Source organism: Cydia strobilella, chromosome 14 (assembly GCF_947568885.1).
Source record: "Cydia strobilella chromosome 14, ilCydStro3.1, whole genome shotgun sequence".
Classification (NCBI taxonomy): domain Eukaryota; kingdom Metazoa; phylum Arthropoda; class Insecta; order Lepidoptera; family Tortricidae; genus Cydia; species Cydia strobilella.
The window spans coordinates 14,305,132-14,325,067 of record NC_086054.1 but is presented as its reverse complement, the minus strand read 5'-3'; the positions used below and the strand labels follow the sequence as shown (position 1 = coordinate 14,325,067).

Below are 19,936 nucleotides of genomic sequence, written 5' to 3'. Positions count from 1 at the left end.
TAAACAATGCTCTACAGTTACACGTCTGAATACTCAGAACTAGTACTTTGACAGTTCACCTAAAGCGAAGCTAAAAGCTGAGGGTCAGCCGCGAACATCGATAATTGAAATTTCATTAGCTGCTTCTCTATCGCTCTTACATACTATTAGTGAGACAAATAACGACGACGTTTCGATTGTCGATGTTAGTGAGATTGCCCTTGATTTTTGCCCAGTTGTAAAGATGTAAGGTTGTTGTAAGGCACACATTTAAATCGATTTCCAGAACGGGATGTATGCGAAAAACACATAGAAAAAGTATTTCCAGCATTTTACCTGGGGCCAATATATTTGCGTTACTCAACTAACCACTCAATCCAAATTCCAAAGTGAATATTAGTAAGTATTCTAGTTGCCAAATACTTAATAGAAACTGTTTACGAACTTTCTTGTTTATCTATACACCTCGTGAATCGTGACCGATAAGGTCAAGTCGTACCGGGAATTGCTAAAGCCCTTCTATTTACTGATTGTAATGAACTATTGAAGCGAAGGTTTGTTAATCCACTAACAATGTTATTTTTAGGGTTCCGTACCTCAAAAGGAAAAGACGGTACCCTTTTAGGATCACTAATTAACAGTCAAACTAATTACAGTTTTGTGGAGCTTTGTTAAATTGTAATTTTTAACATAAAATAATTAATTAATTAATAACTCGTGCGTCTCCGAAACTACTGCACCAATGAAATTGAAATTTGGTACACATATGTAAGTTTGTAACCCACAGACGGACATGTAACGTAAACAAATGAATGTTAAACATGGGAGCCACTTTTGGGGGGTAAATGAGAAAATTAAAAATAAAGTTTTTTAAACTATATCGTGTTACATATCAAATGAAAGAGCTCATTGTGAGAATCTCAAATATATATTTTTTATAATTTTAGGATAAATACCATTGCTCATGCAGATATTTCACTCACGTTTCACATAAAAATAAAATACATTGTTAAAAATTGTGTAATGTACGGAGCCCTTGGAACGCGAGTCCGATTCGCACTTGGCCAGGTTTTTTTTCTCTTTATACAGTCAAGTAAGAACGTGAGGTCGATTCTAATTTATCAATTTGTTATGGTTTTGATACGATCTTGACGATAGTCTTGGTGATTGGCGCGCATCTCACGCACGACTTTTATTTTGCTTCGCATGCACCAATCAGCAGGAGCGATCTTCAAGGTCGTGTCAAAATAAGATGGAAGCCATAACAAGTTGTTTAATCAGAATTAGGCTCTGGGTGTGTGTAAGAAGAGACTACAAAACAGCCCACAAAAACGTCTTCTTCTTCCTCGCGTTATCCCGGCATTTTGCCACGGTTCATGGGAGCCTGGGGTCCGCTCGACAACTAATCCCAAGAATTGACGTAGGCACTAGTTTTTACGAAAGCGACTGCGTTCTGACCTTCCAACTCAGAGGGGAAACTAGGCCTGAGCCCACAAAAATGTATTTTGAAGAATTTTGTATTTAAACTGGCACTATAAAATGAGAAATCGCGTAACTCCTACGATCAGGTTTTGCTTACAGCTGTTATCTAACGGCTTAGTTGGTATGTTTGTTTGTGTTTATGTGAATTTGACAGTTACCTAATGAACTTAGGTAAGTATTTTGAATAAAGCCACAACCAACATTAACTTGAAAGGTGTACCCATACTACATAATTAACGTAAGCATACTTTATAACTACTATACGCGGTATTTCCACATAACAAACTGACGTTCTAAAGTACTGTTATGCCAGCAGCGGCCAGTTGCAGCTACTATCAATAAAGACCATTTAGCTTCCATATGACATAACCGATTGCAGGAATTAATACGGAGAGCGGCACACAAAGGCCCTGTTGTCATTGTTAGTACACTCAGTATCAATAGTAACGTATGAAACAACGCACCAAAATAAACACTTTTCTAAGTAAAAATTTATCTCTACAGCATGCGTTCAAAAGTAGCAGTCAACCTCACAAGTTAAGGAGCATTTTACGAAATTGTCTATCATTGTCTCGTACAAACGCAAATTCTCTGAAAATTTGCAGGTATAGGAGTTTTTATTCTGTTACAATGGATGTGATTCCAGATCTAGAGCAGAGCCCAACTGGGGAAGTACCAAGTTACATTACAGAAAACCGCAGCCAAATAACACTAGACCCTACTCATAGTGTTGTGTTCCTGCCGGTGAGTAAGGTTGCCAGAGCTCAACGAGGGAGAGGAGTGTTAGTGTCGGCAACGCGCATGTAACTCCTTTGGAGTTGCAGGCGTACATAGGCTACGATGACTGCTTAACATCAGGCGGGCCGTATGCTTGTTTGCCACCGACGTAGTAAAAAAAAAAGTGAATAATGCTCAGTAAAATAATCGTCGACTTGAAACGTTAATAAAAAGCTGGACTAGTTAGGTAAAATAGACGAAATAAATGCGTTTGTATGGGACAGCTCATGGAATGCCCCTTCTACATTTGTTAAGGTATTAGAGCATCTCGAAAGAGAGAAGAAAAAGCCTCAAAAAGCGGCCAAGTTAAAGTGGGACTGGGCTGGTCATGTTTGCCGCATGCCGACCAAGTGATGACTTGTGGACCAAGATCAGGCCAAGGTAACCACGGAGTGGGTGCCCCGTAAGTCAAACCGGGGATCCGGTAGACCTCGACGGCGATGGCGGGATAACTTGGACTCCTTTTTTAAAGACTGGCCAGATGTAGCTCAAAACCAGGAGGAGTGGAAGAGGAGGGGGGAGGTCTTTGCCCAGCAGTGGGACACAATAGGCTGGCAATAATAATTATGAATGAATGAATGAATACTGATACTGATACTTTTGACGCTTAGTCTGATCTGCTACTTTTGATGCTGAGTGCACCGACACTATCTGATTGTTGATGGAACTTAATTATGTCTCTGTAAAGCCTGACCAGGAATATATGATCACGCGCCATGTTGCGGAATTTCACTGGAACTAATTTTATCATACTATACTGAACTGTAACCCTATACATGCACAACAATAGCGCCCTCTTGACAATGATCATATATTACTGGTCAGGCTTTAACAAGGTTTACGATTGGTGCTTAACAGTGTTCACGATGGTACAGTCGAGTTCACAAACATAAACAAGCCAACGCGTTCCAAAAATATATTTACAAGCTTCTAAGGTCATGTTATATTTTTGGAACGTTGGTTTGTAAAGATGTTTGATGTGAACTCGACCATACTAGTTGTGTGATACATGGACCGAGATAATAACTTGTTATCATTGCATCTTGCATCTGGTTGGTTATCTGAAAGTAGAATCTTGCTAATACACCGTGGGATCGAATAAGACTGTAACCGTGTATGATGATGCCTAATTAGAGTAGGTGAGCGTTTCTTTAAAAAAAATGTCACATAATTTTTGTATTTTTTCATAATTTTTGTATTATTTCTACTCAGAATCACGAGCTCTTTCGGTCCTAATGGGATAAAAAATGTCCCAATGTTTTTTTTTCCTATTTTGTTACCGTTTCCCCATATACTTTGTATAGCGGTAACAAAAAGGAGTTAAAAAAAAGTATGGAAATTTTGGAACACTTTTTTTCTCCTAGAAGGATGGAGGATGGCTCGTGATCCTGACTAGAAATAACACAAAAGTGACAAAAAAAGGTCACATAAAAAATGGCAAAAAAAGAAACGCTCAGGTACAAAACTTTATATAACGAATCTAAGGTCTCTATGCAAATTTACCCTAATGGCAATTGTTATTATTCCTATTATAATAGCGCAACCTGCACCCGTTTGCAAGAACCAACTGAAAAAAATATATTTAGGTACTTTATTATTGACTTCATTAGAGGGCAGAAAGCGTTAGTATTGGATATAAAGCTTTGTGGCACGCTTTTAAGGCCTACGTCCAGTAAACTGCTGTAGAGAGATCTTATATTAATATAAAATTTTTCTTAATAAATACATACCTGCTCATCAAACGGGCTAAGTATCGACAGTGATTTATCCCCACTATGCGTCGAGCTGTTCGTGTTACTTCGTCTCCGGACCTCATCCTCACAGCCATTGACACTGCTTCCATTGCCCAGGGTCACCGCTGGAGGGTCTGTGGGGGAGGCGTCGTATACCGACTTGAGCTTGCGGAGGGTCTTAGGCCGCTCGGCCGGCATCGGCCGGAGACCTATGCCGTCGAGTGTGGTTGTGGAGCCTTTGAAGAGGCCTGTGGACAAGAGAGAAATATTGTTAGCTTTATTCAGAGGACAGATAAAATATAAACTAAATACAAGTAAGCTAAACTGGAACGTTATCGCCAGTCGTCAAGAGACTTGAGACATAGGGGTAGTGAGCACTGAGCATCCATGGCGGAGGTTGCAAAGAAATTTCAGAGATCCATAGACCCCAAAGTCTCTCTTCGGCGAACATTAAAAACATAATCATTGACATTTAACGGGTTGGACTTTCACTCTTGTTTGGCTCTAGCCTTGTCTGTGTCTACCGATATCACGAAACTTGGTATGACAACTATAGGTGTCTTTGACGTTTGAAGGGTTAGTCACTTCCTATCTAATCAGCGACTCGGTTGGTTGTGACCCTCCAGCCACCGATCAACTAGTTTGTAACCTCCAACCTTGGCACGAGGACTATAGTCGTCATCCACCAAAGGGTTCAATTGTCATAGTAACTCCGGCCTTACCTACCGATACCACGAACCTTGGTGCGACAAGACAAGGTGTCGCCGACGTTAAAGGGTTTTCAACTCCTAATATCTAATCAGCGACGCGGTTGGTTGGCCCTCCGGCCTTGTCAACCGGTTACTTTGATACCACGAGCCTTGGCACCGTTGCGGTGCGTTTTCACTTTTCTTTTCTTCTAAAATATTTCGAAGTTTGTTTGTGGCTATGGTAAATAATCGTAGATGATGCCATCATTATGGATATTAACCTTACTTCTTATATCTCTATTTTTTAACTTCGGTTTTAAGTCAGGTCCCCACTAAAAATCAGCTCTGCGGATGGCTGCGACATTATACTGATTGGTGATCCTATTTTAGCGTGCAATGTTTTCTGTTGGTATGTTGTATTTATTTGTAGGTACATAATATGTTGTGGCGTTAAATAAATATAACAGTTTTTAGTATTCTTTCTTTCTATTAAATAGGTAATCTTAGTATGGTGAGCTTTGTCAAGTCTTCATTTTAAACCTAAATGTACAATTTGGTAGTTCATTATTGTGGTACCTAGTTACTCATTGGTAACTTAAAACAAAATAAACAACTGATTTCTACAACTCGCAATATCTCAAAATCTTAATATTATTGAGTCATAATCATAATTTCAAATGGAAGGCAGGTCATAAGTGTCATAACGATGACATATTAATTCAATCTACATGTTCATAAAACATACTTTGACGTGTGGACTGTGAAGATGTTATATATTTAGCACGTGATTTTAATCCTATGCATTTTATGACTAAACAATCAGCTATAAGATAATACTTACTCGTTTGTAACAAATAAGAAAATAACAATACATCTAATAAGTATTTGTTATCTTCTTGACCTTGATATCCGCTTATTACCTAGGTATAACATCAAGTATGACTAAGATCACCATATTCATTAGAATTTCAACAGATTACCTAAAAATTACTCCATATTTTACATGTAAAATATGGCACACAGAAACGCTTTCGGGCAAACCATAAATTTGAAATTCATTTCCAACGCACAAAATGCAAAAATATTACCATAATCTATTCATCATCACAATACAATGCGAAGAAAATTGATGGCGCCTCAAATTTGCCTTTTAAATTCAAAAACCAACCTTGAATTCTAGTGATAGAGTTGAAAGTCGTATGATGTGGTGCTAAGTAGTAATTTTGAGTATGACCTGTGCGTAATTTTGCGTCTGTGGCCGTAATTGGCCTGAATTGTTGGATGCTCGCAGCGGAAGCATGCACATTGCACATGCTCAGACATGTACCCCGTAGCTAGAAGTATAGGTTAAGTCTGTGGGTTAGGTAGCCACATGCAAAACAGAAAGGGCCCTAGCCAAGATGAGAATAAGCGTATTCGTATTGGCAAACGCCTATGCTATCGAAAAGGAAAAGAAAAAATAATTACTTACTCCAATCGGACCCCCAGCTCGGAATAATCGGTAAAAATACATTTAAAACAAATAGCCACAATCAAATATAGAACCTCCTCCTTGGAATTGAAATCGGTTAAAATTTTTTCGGAATGTCAGATGCAACGAGAAAGCCTTGTTCTCTAAAAATTTCTTCTTCACATAATATTGATTTTACATTACTTACAGAGCATGACGATTACATATACATACTAAGCTACTCGTTTCATTATTATGCTTTAAAAATTTAAACAGAAATTTAAATCGCGCACATTATACAATCTGTATAAATATGGCATCATCAATAAAGGCAAATTTTGTGAAAACAGCTGACGATCAATATGCAAGAATTATGTTTATTTGATCTATACCTATAGGTATCTACTGAAGTCGAAAAGTGTTGTCTTAATGACTAATCGTTATTATGTGGAAATTACTATATTTTGCACCATAGCTATACAGTAGTTATTAACAGAGGAAGCTACCGCTAAAACAGACGCACACATGATAATGAGACACGCACACAACAAAGAACAATGGCTATTGTGTCCCGTCCGTTGATGCAATTACGATAACCACTACACTTTCCTCGGGTCGTTATGTTTTGAAAAAGGATTGTGAAATTGATGATAACAAAATACACTTAAGTGCAAATGGCGATGGCTATTATTGAGGATCGAGGTAGAAACATTCCGAGTACCTAGTAAAATTTCTATAATGTCGCAATGGTAGCAAGAGCTTTTATAGAGTATGAATTAGAACCTCTTAAAAACATCTAGCTGTACGCGTTCTGTGAAGGTTGGAACACCGAGCGCAAGAGTTTGGATGAAGGTTTTGAATTCCTCGGAAGTGTAGGTACGAATGCCTTTTGTATCCTGTGACAATAGGAGACATTGGATTTTTAATAAATAAAGCTTTTCAGTTATAGGTAAAACCGCTTGTTATATGATATAAGTTGTCCTATATCGACAATGCAACACAAACTAACAAATCTACTTCGGATAATATTATCCTCATTCATGAAATATGCTTTTCAGGACGTGTCTGTTTACCTACGTTGCAAGAACTTCTAATACTTTGTATTAGCGAAGATTTTCCGCACACATTTCATAATACATCGCAAAACATAGCCAAGAAACCAAGCAAAAACTCACCGGGCTTGCTCCACACCAGTAAAACACTAAACAATGTCTGTTGAAACATTTACGACCTATTTATTAGGCACTTTATGGAGACACGAGTAGGTACTATAATGGTTTAATGAGCAACAGAATTAATATTCACGATACTAATGATACTATGGTGTCAGGTAAAAAACGCATTACGAAAATTATTATGACCCTTGACATCGATTTGTTTCGGAAATGGTTTTTCTTATTGACTAATTTAAAAAGCCATTTACTTATTACAACATTCTAAAAAGATGCTAATACATATAAATGAAAAATATAAGACTCATTAAACAGTCGGAAGAAAAATATAACCTATTAATAATAAGAACTGTTAGAAAAAGTTGGAAACCAAATCATAACAAATTACGTACAATTTCCCATCAGTGCAGGCAAGTGTTCCCACGTATATCGCAGTCATTTCTATTAAAAATATTCACCGCTTTAGTACACTTCACTTTTTCGACATTATTAAAGTAAATACAGCCGTGTAATGACCTCGCAAACAATACATTTCATGCAGACGGCCTGCAAGGCACTGTCGAACATGCCAAGAGTATTGATAACGGGCGACGATAAGTGACGTCGCCTCTTTACTAATCGGTATCAATTTATTCATGAAGACAATTGCTATTGAACCGCCCGTCTGGTTGTGATTGGAACAAATGGCTCCTGATGTGGGAACGGGGAGGTAATAGCTTTTCTAACACAAGTGTCTGGATATGTCTTTTCCTGGGTTAATTTCAACATAGTATCAGATCGTTACTACCGGAGGAACAGATGTTTACCAATAGTTTTTCGTTGCGGCACACCATCTATCTAATAATACCTGAAGTGAATCACAAAATGCATGCTCTGCCATTTTTTTGTGTCTAACGGACACTTATGCAAATATTTCATTCACGCGCATGAAAATCTGTTTTCTATCTCCTCTTCTTATAGGCTTTAAGTTATGTTAATTAATTGTATAAACTCATTCGAGTCTGGGTTACCTACGAGACAGGCTAAGCCTAGTGTAGGAACCAGAGTAACCTGACTGTATTTTTCTATGCCAGGTACATTTTGTCAACTATGTTTAATTTAAGTTAATCTTAACAACCCTGTAAATATTTTTGTGTACCTACAATAAAAATTTTGAAGATTTGAAGTTTTTTTTTGAAAACAGGTACTTATACCCTTATACTTAATTAAAACTATGACCGCCATTATTATTGCCGGTTTTAGTCAAATGCTTCAACTTTTGCTACATAGTAAACTTCAATAATGCATAGCATAAGTTCGTCGTTCAGGAACAAGGACAAGTAACACTGACTAACTTTATCGATACAAGGCCAAATCCGGACGATGTTATGATAAGCGGGTTGTTTAACTTGTTTATCAATGAGATTCATGAGGCATGTAGCAAAAAATCATGTTATCAGTAGGTACATATCGCTGTTTCTGCTACTTCGTTATCTCCCGATTATAAGAATGTAGGTCTGTGTGGGAATTATGATTTATAAGCTTCACCATTCTTACATTTAAATTTCATCATTTACATTTATGATTAAATATGATTGATCGGAAGTCTGTTGACGGGATTTGCTCTAAATATATGGCTCTTAGGTAAATTAACATTTTCACTCAATCATTTAGGCAAACCTACTTGTTTCTAACTTGTTCTCCTAACTTAGTTTTTGTTTTTGTAAAATTTTGTATAGGCCATGTACAAATTATTGGCTATTATTTAGTTAATAGTTATCCTCCCATTTTATTATTCGTCATCCTCTTACACATGTTTTGTAGTCACGATCACGAACTATCGTGTGTATAATATTACTGATTTAGTGTCTTCATAAATTAAAAGCATTTATTTATAATCAACGGGAAGAGCAGTTAAATACATCTTTATTTCATCGTATTAAAGTCTTCTTTTATAGTCCCTGTATCAACTGAGGATTTAATCTTAAATACCTGCTGAGAGCAACTGGTTAAATTTACATATCGAAGTAAGCTGATAAAGTTATGATACTCATTTATTAACCGTGATAGGCAACTGCACTGGTTAAAAGCCGGTCAGTTAACTTTTATGATTTCTCCCGGTTTTGTAATATTAGTAATATTAGATAATGTCACGCATATTACATAATCAACATGTCTTTAATTATTATTATAGCAAAAAAGTAATATTTGAATCTGTAAACTTAAATTAAATTTGGTTACAGTTAAATTTAAATCAATTGGATTAAATAAATGTTTTTATGGGTTGTTTTTTTTTTTTTTTTTTTTTCAATTAAAGTTCGACTTTCACTCTTTTCTTCCACTTAATGTTATTTTACTCCATTATTAGTTATAAAACACTTTTTTAATCTCTCTTTAAGCTAAGACAATATTTCACAAGTTATCTTAATTGAAATCATAATTATATCCAAACGATCTAGCTGTAAGTAATGAAGCAAACCTGATACTTTAATTTGGTACGCGTGAGCCATAAAAAGTTGTAACGCTACCGTTATGTTACGAGTATGCTGGGATAGTCTTACCAGTGTTGTGGGACATGTGGTCAGTGTCAGGGTCGAAGATATCGGGTTCTTTGAAACCTTGCGGATGTGATACCGTACTTGGTGATCTTATTTTGATGATAATATTATGAACTAAGAGAATTATGAGTTTGATAGACATTGTAGACCTGATAACCAACTGATATGACACCATTAGATGGAGAGAATAAAGCACGGAAACGAATAAAACTGTACATTGTTTTGAATGTTGTGATTTCTAGGTTTATTTTAATTCGTTAAACATTGTCAATCCATATCAAGATACTAATCATTACGAGTGGGTTGAACGAACTGAACCTGTTGTTTGAGTCCCCCAAGGATCGATGCTACGACCGGTATTATTGTCTTATAAAAATAAAGCATGGCTAGATATATGATGTGAAAATAATAGTACTAAATATTTTTTTATTGAAATCCACATGTTCCAAGTTATAATTTAAGATAAGGAAAAGTAACCCTTCTTAAAACCAAAATGTGTCGTAAAGAGTCGAAGCTAAGTAACTCAACACTGAAAATATCTCACAAAAACGTCAATTTACATTAACGGGCTGTGTGAAGTGACGCGGTCATGATTAACCAAATTGAACTTTAATTTATAGCCGAAAAGTTTAATTTTAACTGTGAAGGATGTGTCGAAAATTAAGCTATCAGGTTCGCCGGTTCGTGTAACTCGATAGTTGTGGTTTGACTTTTTATTTTAAAAACGTCACCGCATATGTCTTTTATTTTAAGATACTGACATTGGAAAGGTTATTTTTATGTGTCTGTCGTATGCATTTCTTACATTAGAGTAAGTATAAAGACGATACAATAAATATTCTTAAATGCAAAAACAAATCGTTTTGTTACTCTAACAACTCTACAAAATGTAACATTATAAGCGCCTTAAAAATTAGGTGTATGAAGCCCTACGTCATTAAGTTGGATGAAAACCTAAACACGTTTAGCAAACAAAAACAAATAAAACAGTGATGTGGGTTTACCACAAACGGTCCAACACAAAGAGGGATATATAACTACTCGTAAACTCTTTGCTATCCATCTGATTTACCAAACAAAAGTCCCTGAATCACTTTTTATAAACAACTGTTTCCTGGGTTAGAAATAGTTCGCACTATGACGAAGAGGTAAAAAGTTTTTATGTGAACAGGAAAACCTACATGTTCTCAAAATTTGAGTCGCAATCAGTGCATTGCGTTGTGTTATGACGCAGAATGACGTGGAATGACATTGACGAATGCAAGAGATAAGAATCTATAGGTTGGTCACACACAGTAATTCTCATAAAAAGGGCATCCTATATGCCTGTATATGTTTCTTCCTAAAATAAGTGTTAAAATGTACGATAATATATTAGTTATTTGTGCAACAAGAGAGGAAAGTTGGTTTTTCTTGCGAGTGTTTATTTTGAGTCCCGAGAAAGCGAAAGATTCTAAGTTAGAATCTTGAGCGTAGCGAGGGACTCAAAAACACGAGATGTAAAATAACTTTGCTCTCGTGTTGCACACATAATTTTTCACCTCAGTAGTGAGAACATATTAAAGGTTAAAATGTATTTCGAAAGACACAGAATAATTCAGAGAAAAAAAAAAAACAAAGTATGAAGTGGCAGTTCATGGCCTTCACTAAATTAAAAAGCTAAGTACTTTGTTTCACTCCCTGGAGTGAGGAAAGTCGCACTTTCTTCACTCCCTGGAGTGACGAAAGTAGCACTTTCCTCACTCCAGTCCCTCCAGTTCGAGCTGCTGAGGTGAAAAATTAATGGTTTACCATAACAATTACACCTAACACAAGTACTGAATCTAAATCATGACATCATCAAATTCAGATTATGGAATCGAGTGATCACATTATTATAAAAACATTCATTTGATTGATGCTGTATTTTTGAACTGACTTCAAAATTTCGGTTCGGTTCTTGATTCGTCGGATTTTTTATCGATATCCTAGTAAAGCAACTAAAATTCGACAAGGTGACACAATTTTTGCGGTAACTCAGTCGCAACGCATAGTTACCTACTGTTCAGTTGTTACCGGTGATTCCTACTGAGTCATTACTCAGGACGTCTCACACGAGGCAAAACCGCTAAATATTTGATAATAACACATTATTTGATTCCATTTCGATTGTAACGGAATTATGTGATGTTTATCATTCTATATTGGAATTTATCGTTTCACGGGTATTTGCTGAAACACTGTAAATCGGCCGGTTATGTCGATAAAAGGTAATATTAGTTATCAATAATTTAAAAAATAAAAATAAGTAAATATTTCAGCCTATACGTCCTACTGCTGGGCACAGGCCTCCTCTCATGCGCGAGAGGGATTGGGCTATAGTCCCCACGCTAGGCTAGCCCAATGCGGGTTGGGGACTTCACATACACCTTTGAATTCCTTCGCGGATGTATAAAAGCTAGTGGTAAATATCAAATAATATTTCCGTAAGTACATAAGTTTCGACAAACTCATTGGTACGAGCCAGGATTAAAACCCGCGACCTCCGGATTGAAAGTCGGACGTCAGATCTACTCGGCCACCGCCGCTTTTCCAATAATTTATAGTGAGCAATAAACAGTGCTATTAAACAGTGCTAATGAGAAGTGCGTTAAACCGTCAGTTATTGTGTCGTGTCCGTGTAAAATATGGCGTGTATCGCGAATAAAGCAGACGTTAAGGCTGGACAAAGGGAGTTCGATGACTTTAAAAATGCGCGTCTCCATTTTGTACCTTGTACCTTGTCACAGTGACAAGACAATCAATATGAAAGTGGCTAGGGACTGGGACCTCATATATTCAATGAATACCTATATTAGGTAATCCGTATTTTTTGACATTTAGATTTTTATTTTAGAAAGTTTCTAGACTAGTATTTTTTATACAACCTGCGTTCCACTAGGTACAGCCAGGGTTCAGCATCAGCTCAGCTCTGTGTATACTAAAACCTTCTCCAGAATGTAACAAACACTTTTCTGAAAACCGCATCAAAATCGGTTCAGCCAAACGCGAAATAATCGCGAACAAACATACATACATACATACATACAAACATACGGGTCAAACTGAGAACCTCCTTTTTTTTAAGGCGGTTAAAACTCAAATTATTCTTATTCTGTGCATTGTCGGCGCGTGCTTTTCCTCTGTCATGCACTTTGCACACAAGTCACACAATCTATGTGTAGGTCAGTAGTTCGTTACAATACTTTTTGAATACTCCATTGCAAAGACATCTTAATCTTTAATATTTAGTAACGTAACTGAAAAGACATACCTTGTAGAGATACTATTTTATGCATGATTTTTCAACACATCTAGACAAAGTTGTATCAGCCACACTGATAGAGCATAATGCAATAAACGCATTTTTAAACAAAAGATAAGAGAGAGAGAGATATATATATCTTTACTTGAAAATAATTGTAGTGTATAACTAGCCTTATGAACCGATTTTGCATGTACAACCAGCCTTAAAGTTTATAGTCTATGATTGTTCATTATTTTTAGTATGTGGGTATTTTTGCACTTTGTAATTTTTCCTGTCACCCGTTGACCACGAACGCTGTAAAGGGTTCGAAACGTCGGGATGTATTATAAATTCAATATACGCGATATAATCCGTTTTCATAGTTTTATTTAATTTAATACCAGTTTATTTGTTAAATGCAAGCAATACATAAACTTCAACACAATGTCTTCGGACTATTTCATAAGAGTTAAAGATAGCATGATAAAGTTTTATGAAAAGTGCGTTTTTAGGGTTCCGTACCCAAAGGGTAAAAACGGGACCCTATTACTAAGACTTCGCCGTCTGTCACCAGGCTGTATCTCACAAACCGTGATAGCTAGACAGTTGAAATTTTCACAGAATGATGTATTTCTGTTGCCGCTATAACAACAAATACTAAAAACAGAATAAAATAAATAATTTAAGTGGGGCTCCCATACAACAAACGCGATTTTTCTGTCGTTTTTAGGGTTCCGTACCCAAAGGGTAAAAACGGGACCCTATTACTAAGACTCCTGTGTCCGTCTGTCCGTCCGTCTGTCTGTCTGTCACCAGGCTGTATCTCATCAACCGTGATAGCTAGACAGTTGGAATTTTCACAGATGATGTATTTCTGTTGCCGCTATAACAACAAATACTAAAAAGTACGGAACCATCGGTGCGCGAGTCCGACTCGCACTTGGCCGGTTTTTTTTCCGTCATGGTACGGAACCCTTCGTGCGCGAGCCCGACTCGCACTTGGCCGGTTTTTTATCAACTTTCAAAGATAAGGCAGCTACTCTTTATCTTATTAGATTTTAATTTAGTGTAATATGAGCATAATTGATAAAGCGACCTCATTTGATCCCAGACATGATATTATTATAGTAGTGACAAGTATTATAGTCTGTTAACAACAATATTTAACAAGTGGGTCATTTAAACGACCGTAACGTTTATTACTTCTGGCAACAGATCCTCTACAGGACTAGTGACAGTGACAGCTGTCTTTGTCATTGTCGCTGTCTGTGCGTTGTAGCGCGATAAAGATTAGTGATAAGCGCAATAATGAAACATTTTCGTGAATTATATATCAGTCAAGGCGGATGTTTTTAATGACATGTGCGAATATATAACGAACATCCAATTTTACGAAATGTTGATCACATCTCTAACAACCAAAACCGGAGTCACCGAAAAAAGCTCGATAAAGTCACTTCTATGTGATGTCGTGACGTCTCTGCCCGTGGAAACAATGGTAAGCCATTGCAACGACCCCACCGGGCACCTGCTGACCTTGCACTAGCATCATGCGCAGGCGCCACTCGAGTTATAAAACTCTATGGTGGTGAAAACGGGTAATTATGTAGGTATAGAATTTCCATGAAAAAGGTCAAGTACATTATCTGTGTAAACCAACAGATTAGTTGTGTGATAGATCGGATGAAAGACACTGCGATGTATTAGAAAAATTGTTTGGTTACCGTTTGTTTTTAAATAAGTTTTTTGCAGTTTCGTACTAAATACGAATAATTTCGTACTTCGCCATTTCCTATCTCTATCGCACGCGCAAAACTATACTTATTGCTTTCCCGCTCGCACAGTCCCATTAACCGCCGCCGCATCGGTGGGACATCAAAATACGCGCGTGCGATAGAGATAAGAACAGGCGGATCAGAGTATGAAATTCTTTGTGATTTGCGTCCTTACTTTACCGTAAAGCCATTTGTCAGCTTTGTAAGCATCTATAGCCAGTAATGTAATACTTTAAGACTTTCTTGGACTTATTTGACATGATCAAGTCACAGTATCCTAAGTTTCTTATGTATCTTAATTTTTTTCAAAATCTTAAGAGGGACGAAAACGGGTTACTTGATTTAATATAAATTAAGCCGTTTTCATTAGCCTTGGGTAAATTTGGACATACAATGTTAGGCTATTACTAATCACAAGACTTCTAACACCCATAACTTCGATGACATTAATATCGATGGTATACGAACTAGGGATGTTACGGAGCTTCGCCTCCGGATCCCATGTACCGGAACTTCCGTTTGGTTTTACAATTATGAACAGTAGGTATGTACCTACGCCATTTTCGTCAAGTGATAGTTACTTTCACTAAACGTATTTATAATTACTTAAGTATTTGACCCACAAGACCTTTAGAAAGGTCACAAAAAAATACTTTTCCTGTACTATAGAAAACCCTTTTTTGTCATTCCTATTATGTAAAATTTTGTTTCTATTAAGTTGCTATTGTTCAAAGTCTATTGTATTCCCGTACTTGTAATTTTAAAGCCTATTATGTTTAGTGTAAAGCTTTACGATTCTATGGATGTCTTGTTTTTTAAACATTATTTTTGAGTTACTTGTTTCGTTAAACGAAAAAAAAGTTCCTTATTGTTGTAACATCGTATTTTTCCGATTTATTTTTTATAATTTACTTACTATAGAATCACGTTTCAATCGACTATTAAAATCAATTTTTTTTTGTTTACTTAATGGTAGTCTGTTAATGAAAGGTGTTGTCCCTACATACCGTTCTTTAGATAGGAAACTTCAGCTAACCCTTCCATTAGACCAACTGACACAGAAAGGAGGTTAATATTTTTATACTATTGTACTGCATAATTGTTTTCCATCGTATTTTCCCGGAAACGTTCGTATTTGTTATGCTAGTTCAGTCAATGTTAGTACTTTTTGTACCGACACGAGACTGACTGAAATAGCAAGACACGCATGGAAAATAATTATGCACTACTGTACTTGATTGCAACTAGAGTTGTGCCGTTCCCGGTAACATTCCCCATTTTGCATGGGGAATGTTACCGAGCGAGAAATTTCCCCATACGAAATGGGGAATGTTACCGGGAACGGCACAATAACTCAAATTGCAACTCTATAGTGACTGAAGATACTCGAGTAGAACGCAATGCATCCTTCACATAGGGTTGCCACCCATACTATACTATATTTTAGTCAATTGTACTATATATTATACAAAAAGAATATAGTACGAAAAATACTATATTCTCATAACTCAAGAAAGAGTTATACAAATGTCACCGATATCACATCGTATGCGATTGCGAATTGGATTTTTAATTCGCCTCAAATCGGCGTCCTATTTTTTATTAATTTTTCCCAGTAAATACTATATTTTTTTCAATATTTTGAAAAAAGTACTATGTGTGTATAGAAAAAAGGTGGCAACCCAACCTTCACATCTCTTTAACACCTTTTTAAAACATATTGACGTATCACTTCGCGCGAAACGGCCTACTTACTATGGGAGGTGTTAAATAACATCTGTACCTACTTTAAAAACGCGTAAAACACTTGTATTTTACACCACACATGTTACTTTTTAGAATTGAGATAATAAGCGGACACGTGCGTATATAAGTGTTTACATATTATTGTCCCTTTGGAGATGAAGGGCGCTTAACCTGTATCCAAAGAAACACTTTCACTTTGTAGACACTTGTATTTTTCTAGTGAATATTAAAATGTTTACTAGTGGTGCATAACGAAACTGTAGCCACAGTAAAAACAGAACATTATAGCTTAATAAGTATGATTATCATCATCATCATCATCATATCAGCCCTTTATCGCCCACTGCTGAGCATAGGCCTCTCTTCCAGTACGCCACTTGTCCCGGTCCTAAGCTAATCTCATCCAGAAGTGACCCGCAATCTTCCGGATGTCGTCCACCCAACGAGCCAACGGACGCCAGGGGCTTCTTTCATTTGAAAGCGGCCACCATTCCGTTAACATTTTAGTCCACCTGCCATCACTCTGCCTAGCAACAAAGTACAAGCAAGCAAGCAAGTGCAAGTATGTTTATACCTATTGTGATGTCTGATGTTACATTGGACTCAATCTTTGTTTACATAATTATAGGATATCAAATTTGTCTTGTTGTTTGTGTTAACTGCACGTAGGTACATTAAATTACCTGAACCTAATATTTAATATCCTAAGTTGAGAGTGAATCTTTTAATACCTAACTTGTTTTTAAATAATAAATAATACTTATTTTCGAATTTAAACTGTTGTGAGACATACTAACATTAACCTAATAGGCTCTCCGAAACATGTCGCGCGAGGGACTAAAACAAGTGAGTCTAATCTAAACCGTCAAATTATTTAATATTTGTTTTTTTAATTTTCCGAAAACGAAGTTGTAATTTGACCCCAACCAACGCTGTTACAATTGACATGCCATATTTTAGACGGTCACCAAAAACGGAGTTGACCTTTTTGGCAATTCTTGTCAACAACGACACTATAAAGCCATATTTGGCCATTACAAAAAAATACAGAAATGGCAAACCGCGGAAAAGTCCTTAGAGTTCCGTCCGTTCCGTAGACATACTTAATTGCTACTACTTACTTATTTTTGATTAAATGTGATAAACCGAAATACGGCCAGCTCAAAGCCACAGGATCGCCATAGACTAAAAACGTTAACAACTCATTGAATATCACATGCATGTTGCGGAGCTTATGAAAAGCTTAGGAGATAAATGCAAATCGCTCGGCATGCATGGCAATGGTAAGAGTTCAGATGATTTTCCTCAGCAGAAACACTACATTAAAATACCTAAAGTTAGTCCAAGAAAAATCTGCAGAGATTTTGACAACATACGCTGTGAGCTGTGAGTGTTATTTATACGTCATAATTTCATAGAAGTTTGACGTTTAAAATAACACCTGCACTCCGTGTGCTGTCAAAATCTCTGCAGACTTTCCTTGGTTTGACTTTACTAATGACCTGTTTGGAGTGTTTATAAATTACAAAAGCTTTTTGTTTTTATACTCTTAAATATTGTTATAGTAACTACTGATGTGACGACAAAAAAATTCCACAGGTAGTAATTTTGGAAACTTTTCATAATTTTGTGAAGGAAATCAAACTTATCATTTCGTAACATTGTATTTTTCTTGTGAAATTTTCCAGAAATGTTTGAAAACTTTCCAACTTTTCGGGTAATTTCGGCACCTTGCGAAGTGCAATATCGATAATATAGGACTTTGTTATAACAATTTTAATTCGATTATAAATACCTACAAACAAAATAAACACACAAACGATGGTTATAAATCGATTTTCCTCTTTCCCAAGTCGTATTGTCCCAGTATCCATAACTAGCAAACCGGATGTCACAGGTATAACCCTCTTTCCGGTCCATTTGAAACCGGATGTGACGCCAAATATATCCATCTGATGTTCCAATTCATTGCTAAGTGCCGTGTAAATGGAATAATGGAGTTGAACTAGCCGTGACTGAGAATAAAATAACTTGAACTTACACTTTCATTCAATCTATAAGTGTTTATTGATGTATCGAAATATGAGTTAATTTTGTTTATTATTAATCGAGCGGAAGCGAAGGTCTCCGTTTATGCTTAGGAAAAAAAATATTTCCTATTAACCTATTCTCGTGTGGTGAGCAGGTTGTACATAGAATTTATTTTTTCATTCGGTTTTTTGAATTCTTTCAAAATTACGGAGGCATCGCGAGGTCTACAGCTCACATACTATTTGAATAATCGTATGTTTATTGAATAATTATCTACTGTATGCCCTACGCATAACGACCCTAATAAGCTCAGCCAGTGCAATTGCAAATATGGGGCAAATGCAACTAACATATTGTCACTTAAGTATAATTAAGAATACTTCCGTCAAGTATCGATACGTTTGCTTAAATTCGTGAAGAGTTTCAAATTGAATGTCATTAGTCTGGTTACTTTTGAACATCGTATCTCACAAGTGTGAGGTTTAATCTTTAATAATTAGGTGTCGTAGGGGGACCATTGCCTTATAGTAGAGAATTAAACTTTTACTTAACAAAAAGTTAAAACCGGGGAAAAGGTTTGGTTGTTTCACTTAAATAGAAGTAATACGACGGTAAGCGAATAACTAACAACAACTACTGAGTGTATGGGGTTGGTCCTGTTCACGTCTTCTGAATCAGCCTGTATAGTTTAAATGAAATCAAAACAATAGTTTTAGGTATTTTCTCAAGTGTCAGAAGCCGAGCGAGTTATTCCGCTTATAAATGTCTCAACAACCGTGAAAATGTACCAACTCTCAACGTGGACCGAGCGTAAAAAATAAACATGTCGAGTAACCCCAATGTTCTGGTTTCCATCCATCACACAATTTAGCCTTATTGTCCCAAACACACTATAAAAACCCTTTCCTTAAGAAAACACAAAAAAAAACCCTAATTTTATTCAACTCACGAACCAAGATCACAATGGACGATAAAAGCTTCTGTAACGCTTCAGTCACACAATTAAATATGAACTTTATTCATAAGTTACGCTAAGTTCAAAATGCATGTACTCACAATAAAAACAAATGACAATCGTCCAGACAGCACTTCTTACGATAATCATGCAGAAATGGACTTAATTCCTATAAATTTTAGGTGTATTTTTATAAGACGAAGTTTGACAATATGGAGTAAAAAAAATAGGGTAAGGGTATTTATTTGTGTCTTTATCACACATAGTTGTTCCGTTAGAAATCAACCTTATCGACAATGTGGTACCTTTTAATTTGGTTGAAAACGTCACGTATATATCGTCGTT

General features: G+C 36.4%; 1 protein-coding gene across 2 annotated transcripts in view; it reads right to left on the bottom strand.

Annotated features, from left to right (window-relative positions):
• Positions 1-19,936, bottom strand: part of LOC134747247 (uncharacterized) — a 143,392-nt gene that overhangs the window by 20,608 nt on the left and 102,848 nt on the right. For both annotated transcript variants that reach the window (XM_063681853.1, XM_063681851.1), the window contains exon 12: positions 3,969-4,219. In XM_063681853.1, the coding sequence (XP_063537923.1) occupies positions 3,969-4,219 (251 nt within the window). The remainder of the gene's footprint in view (positions 1-3,968; positions 4,220-19,936) is intronic.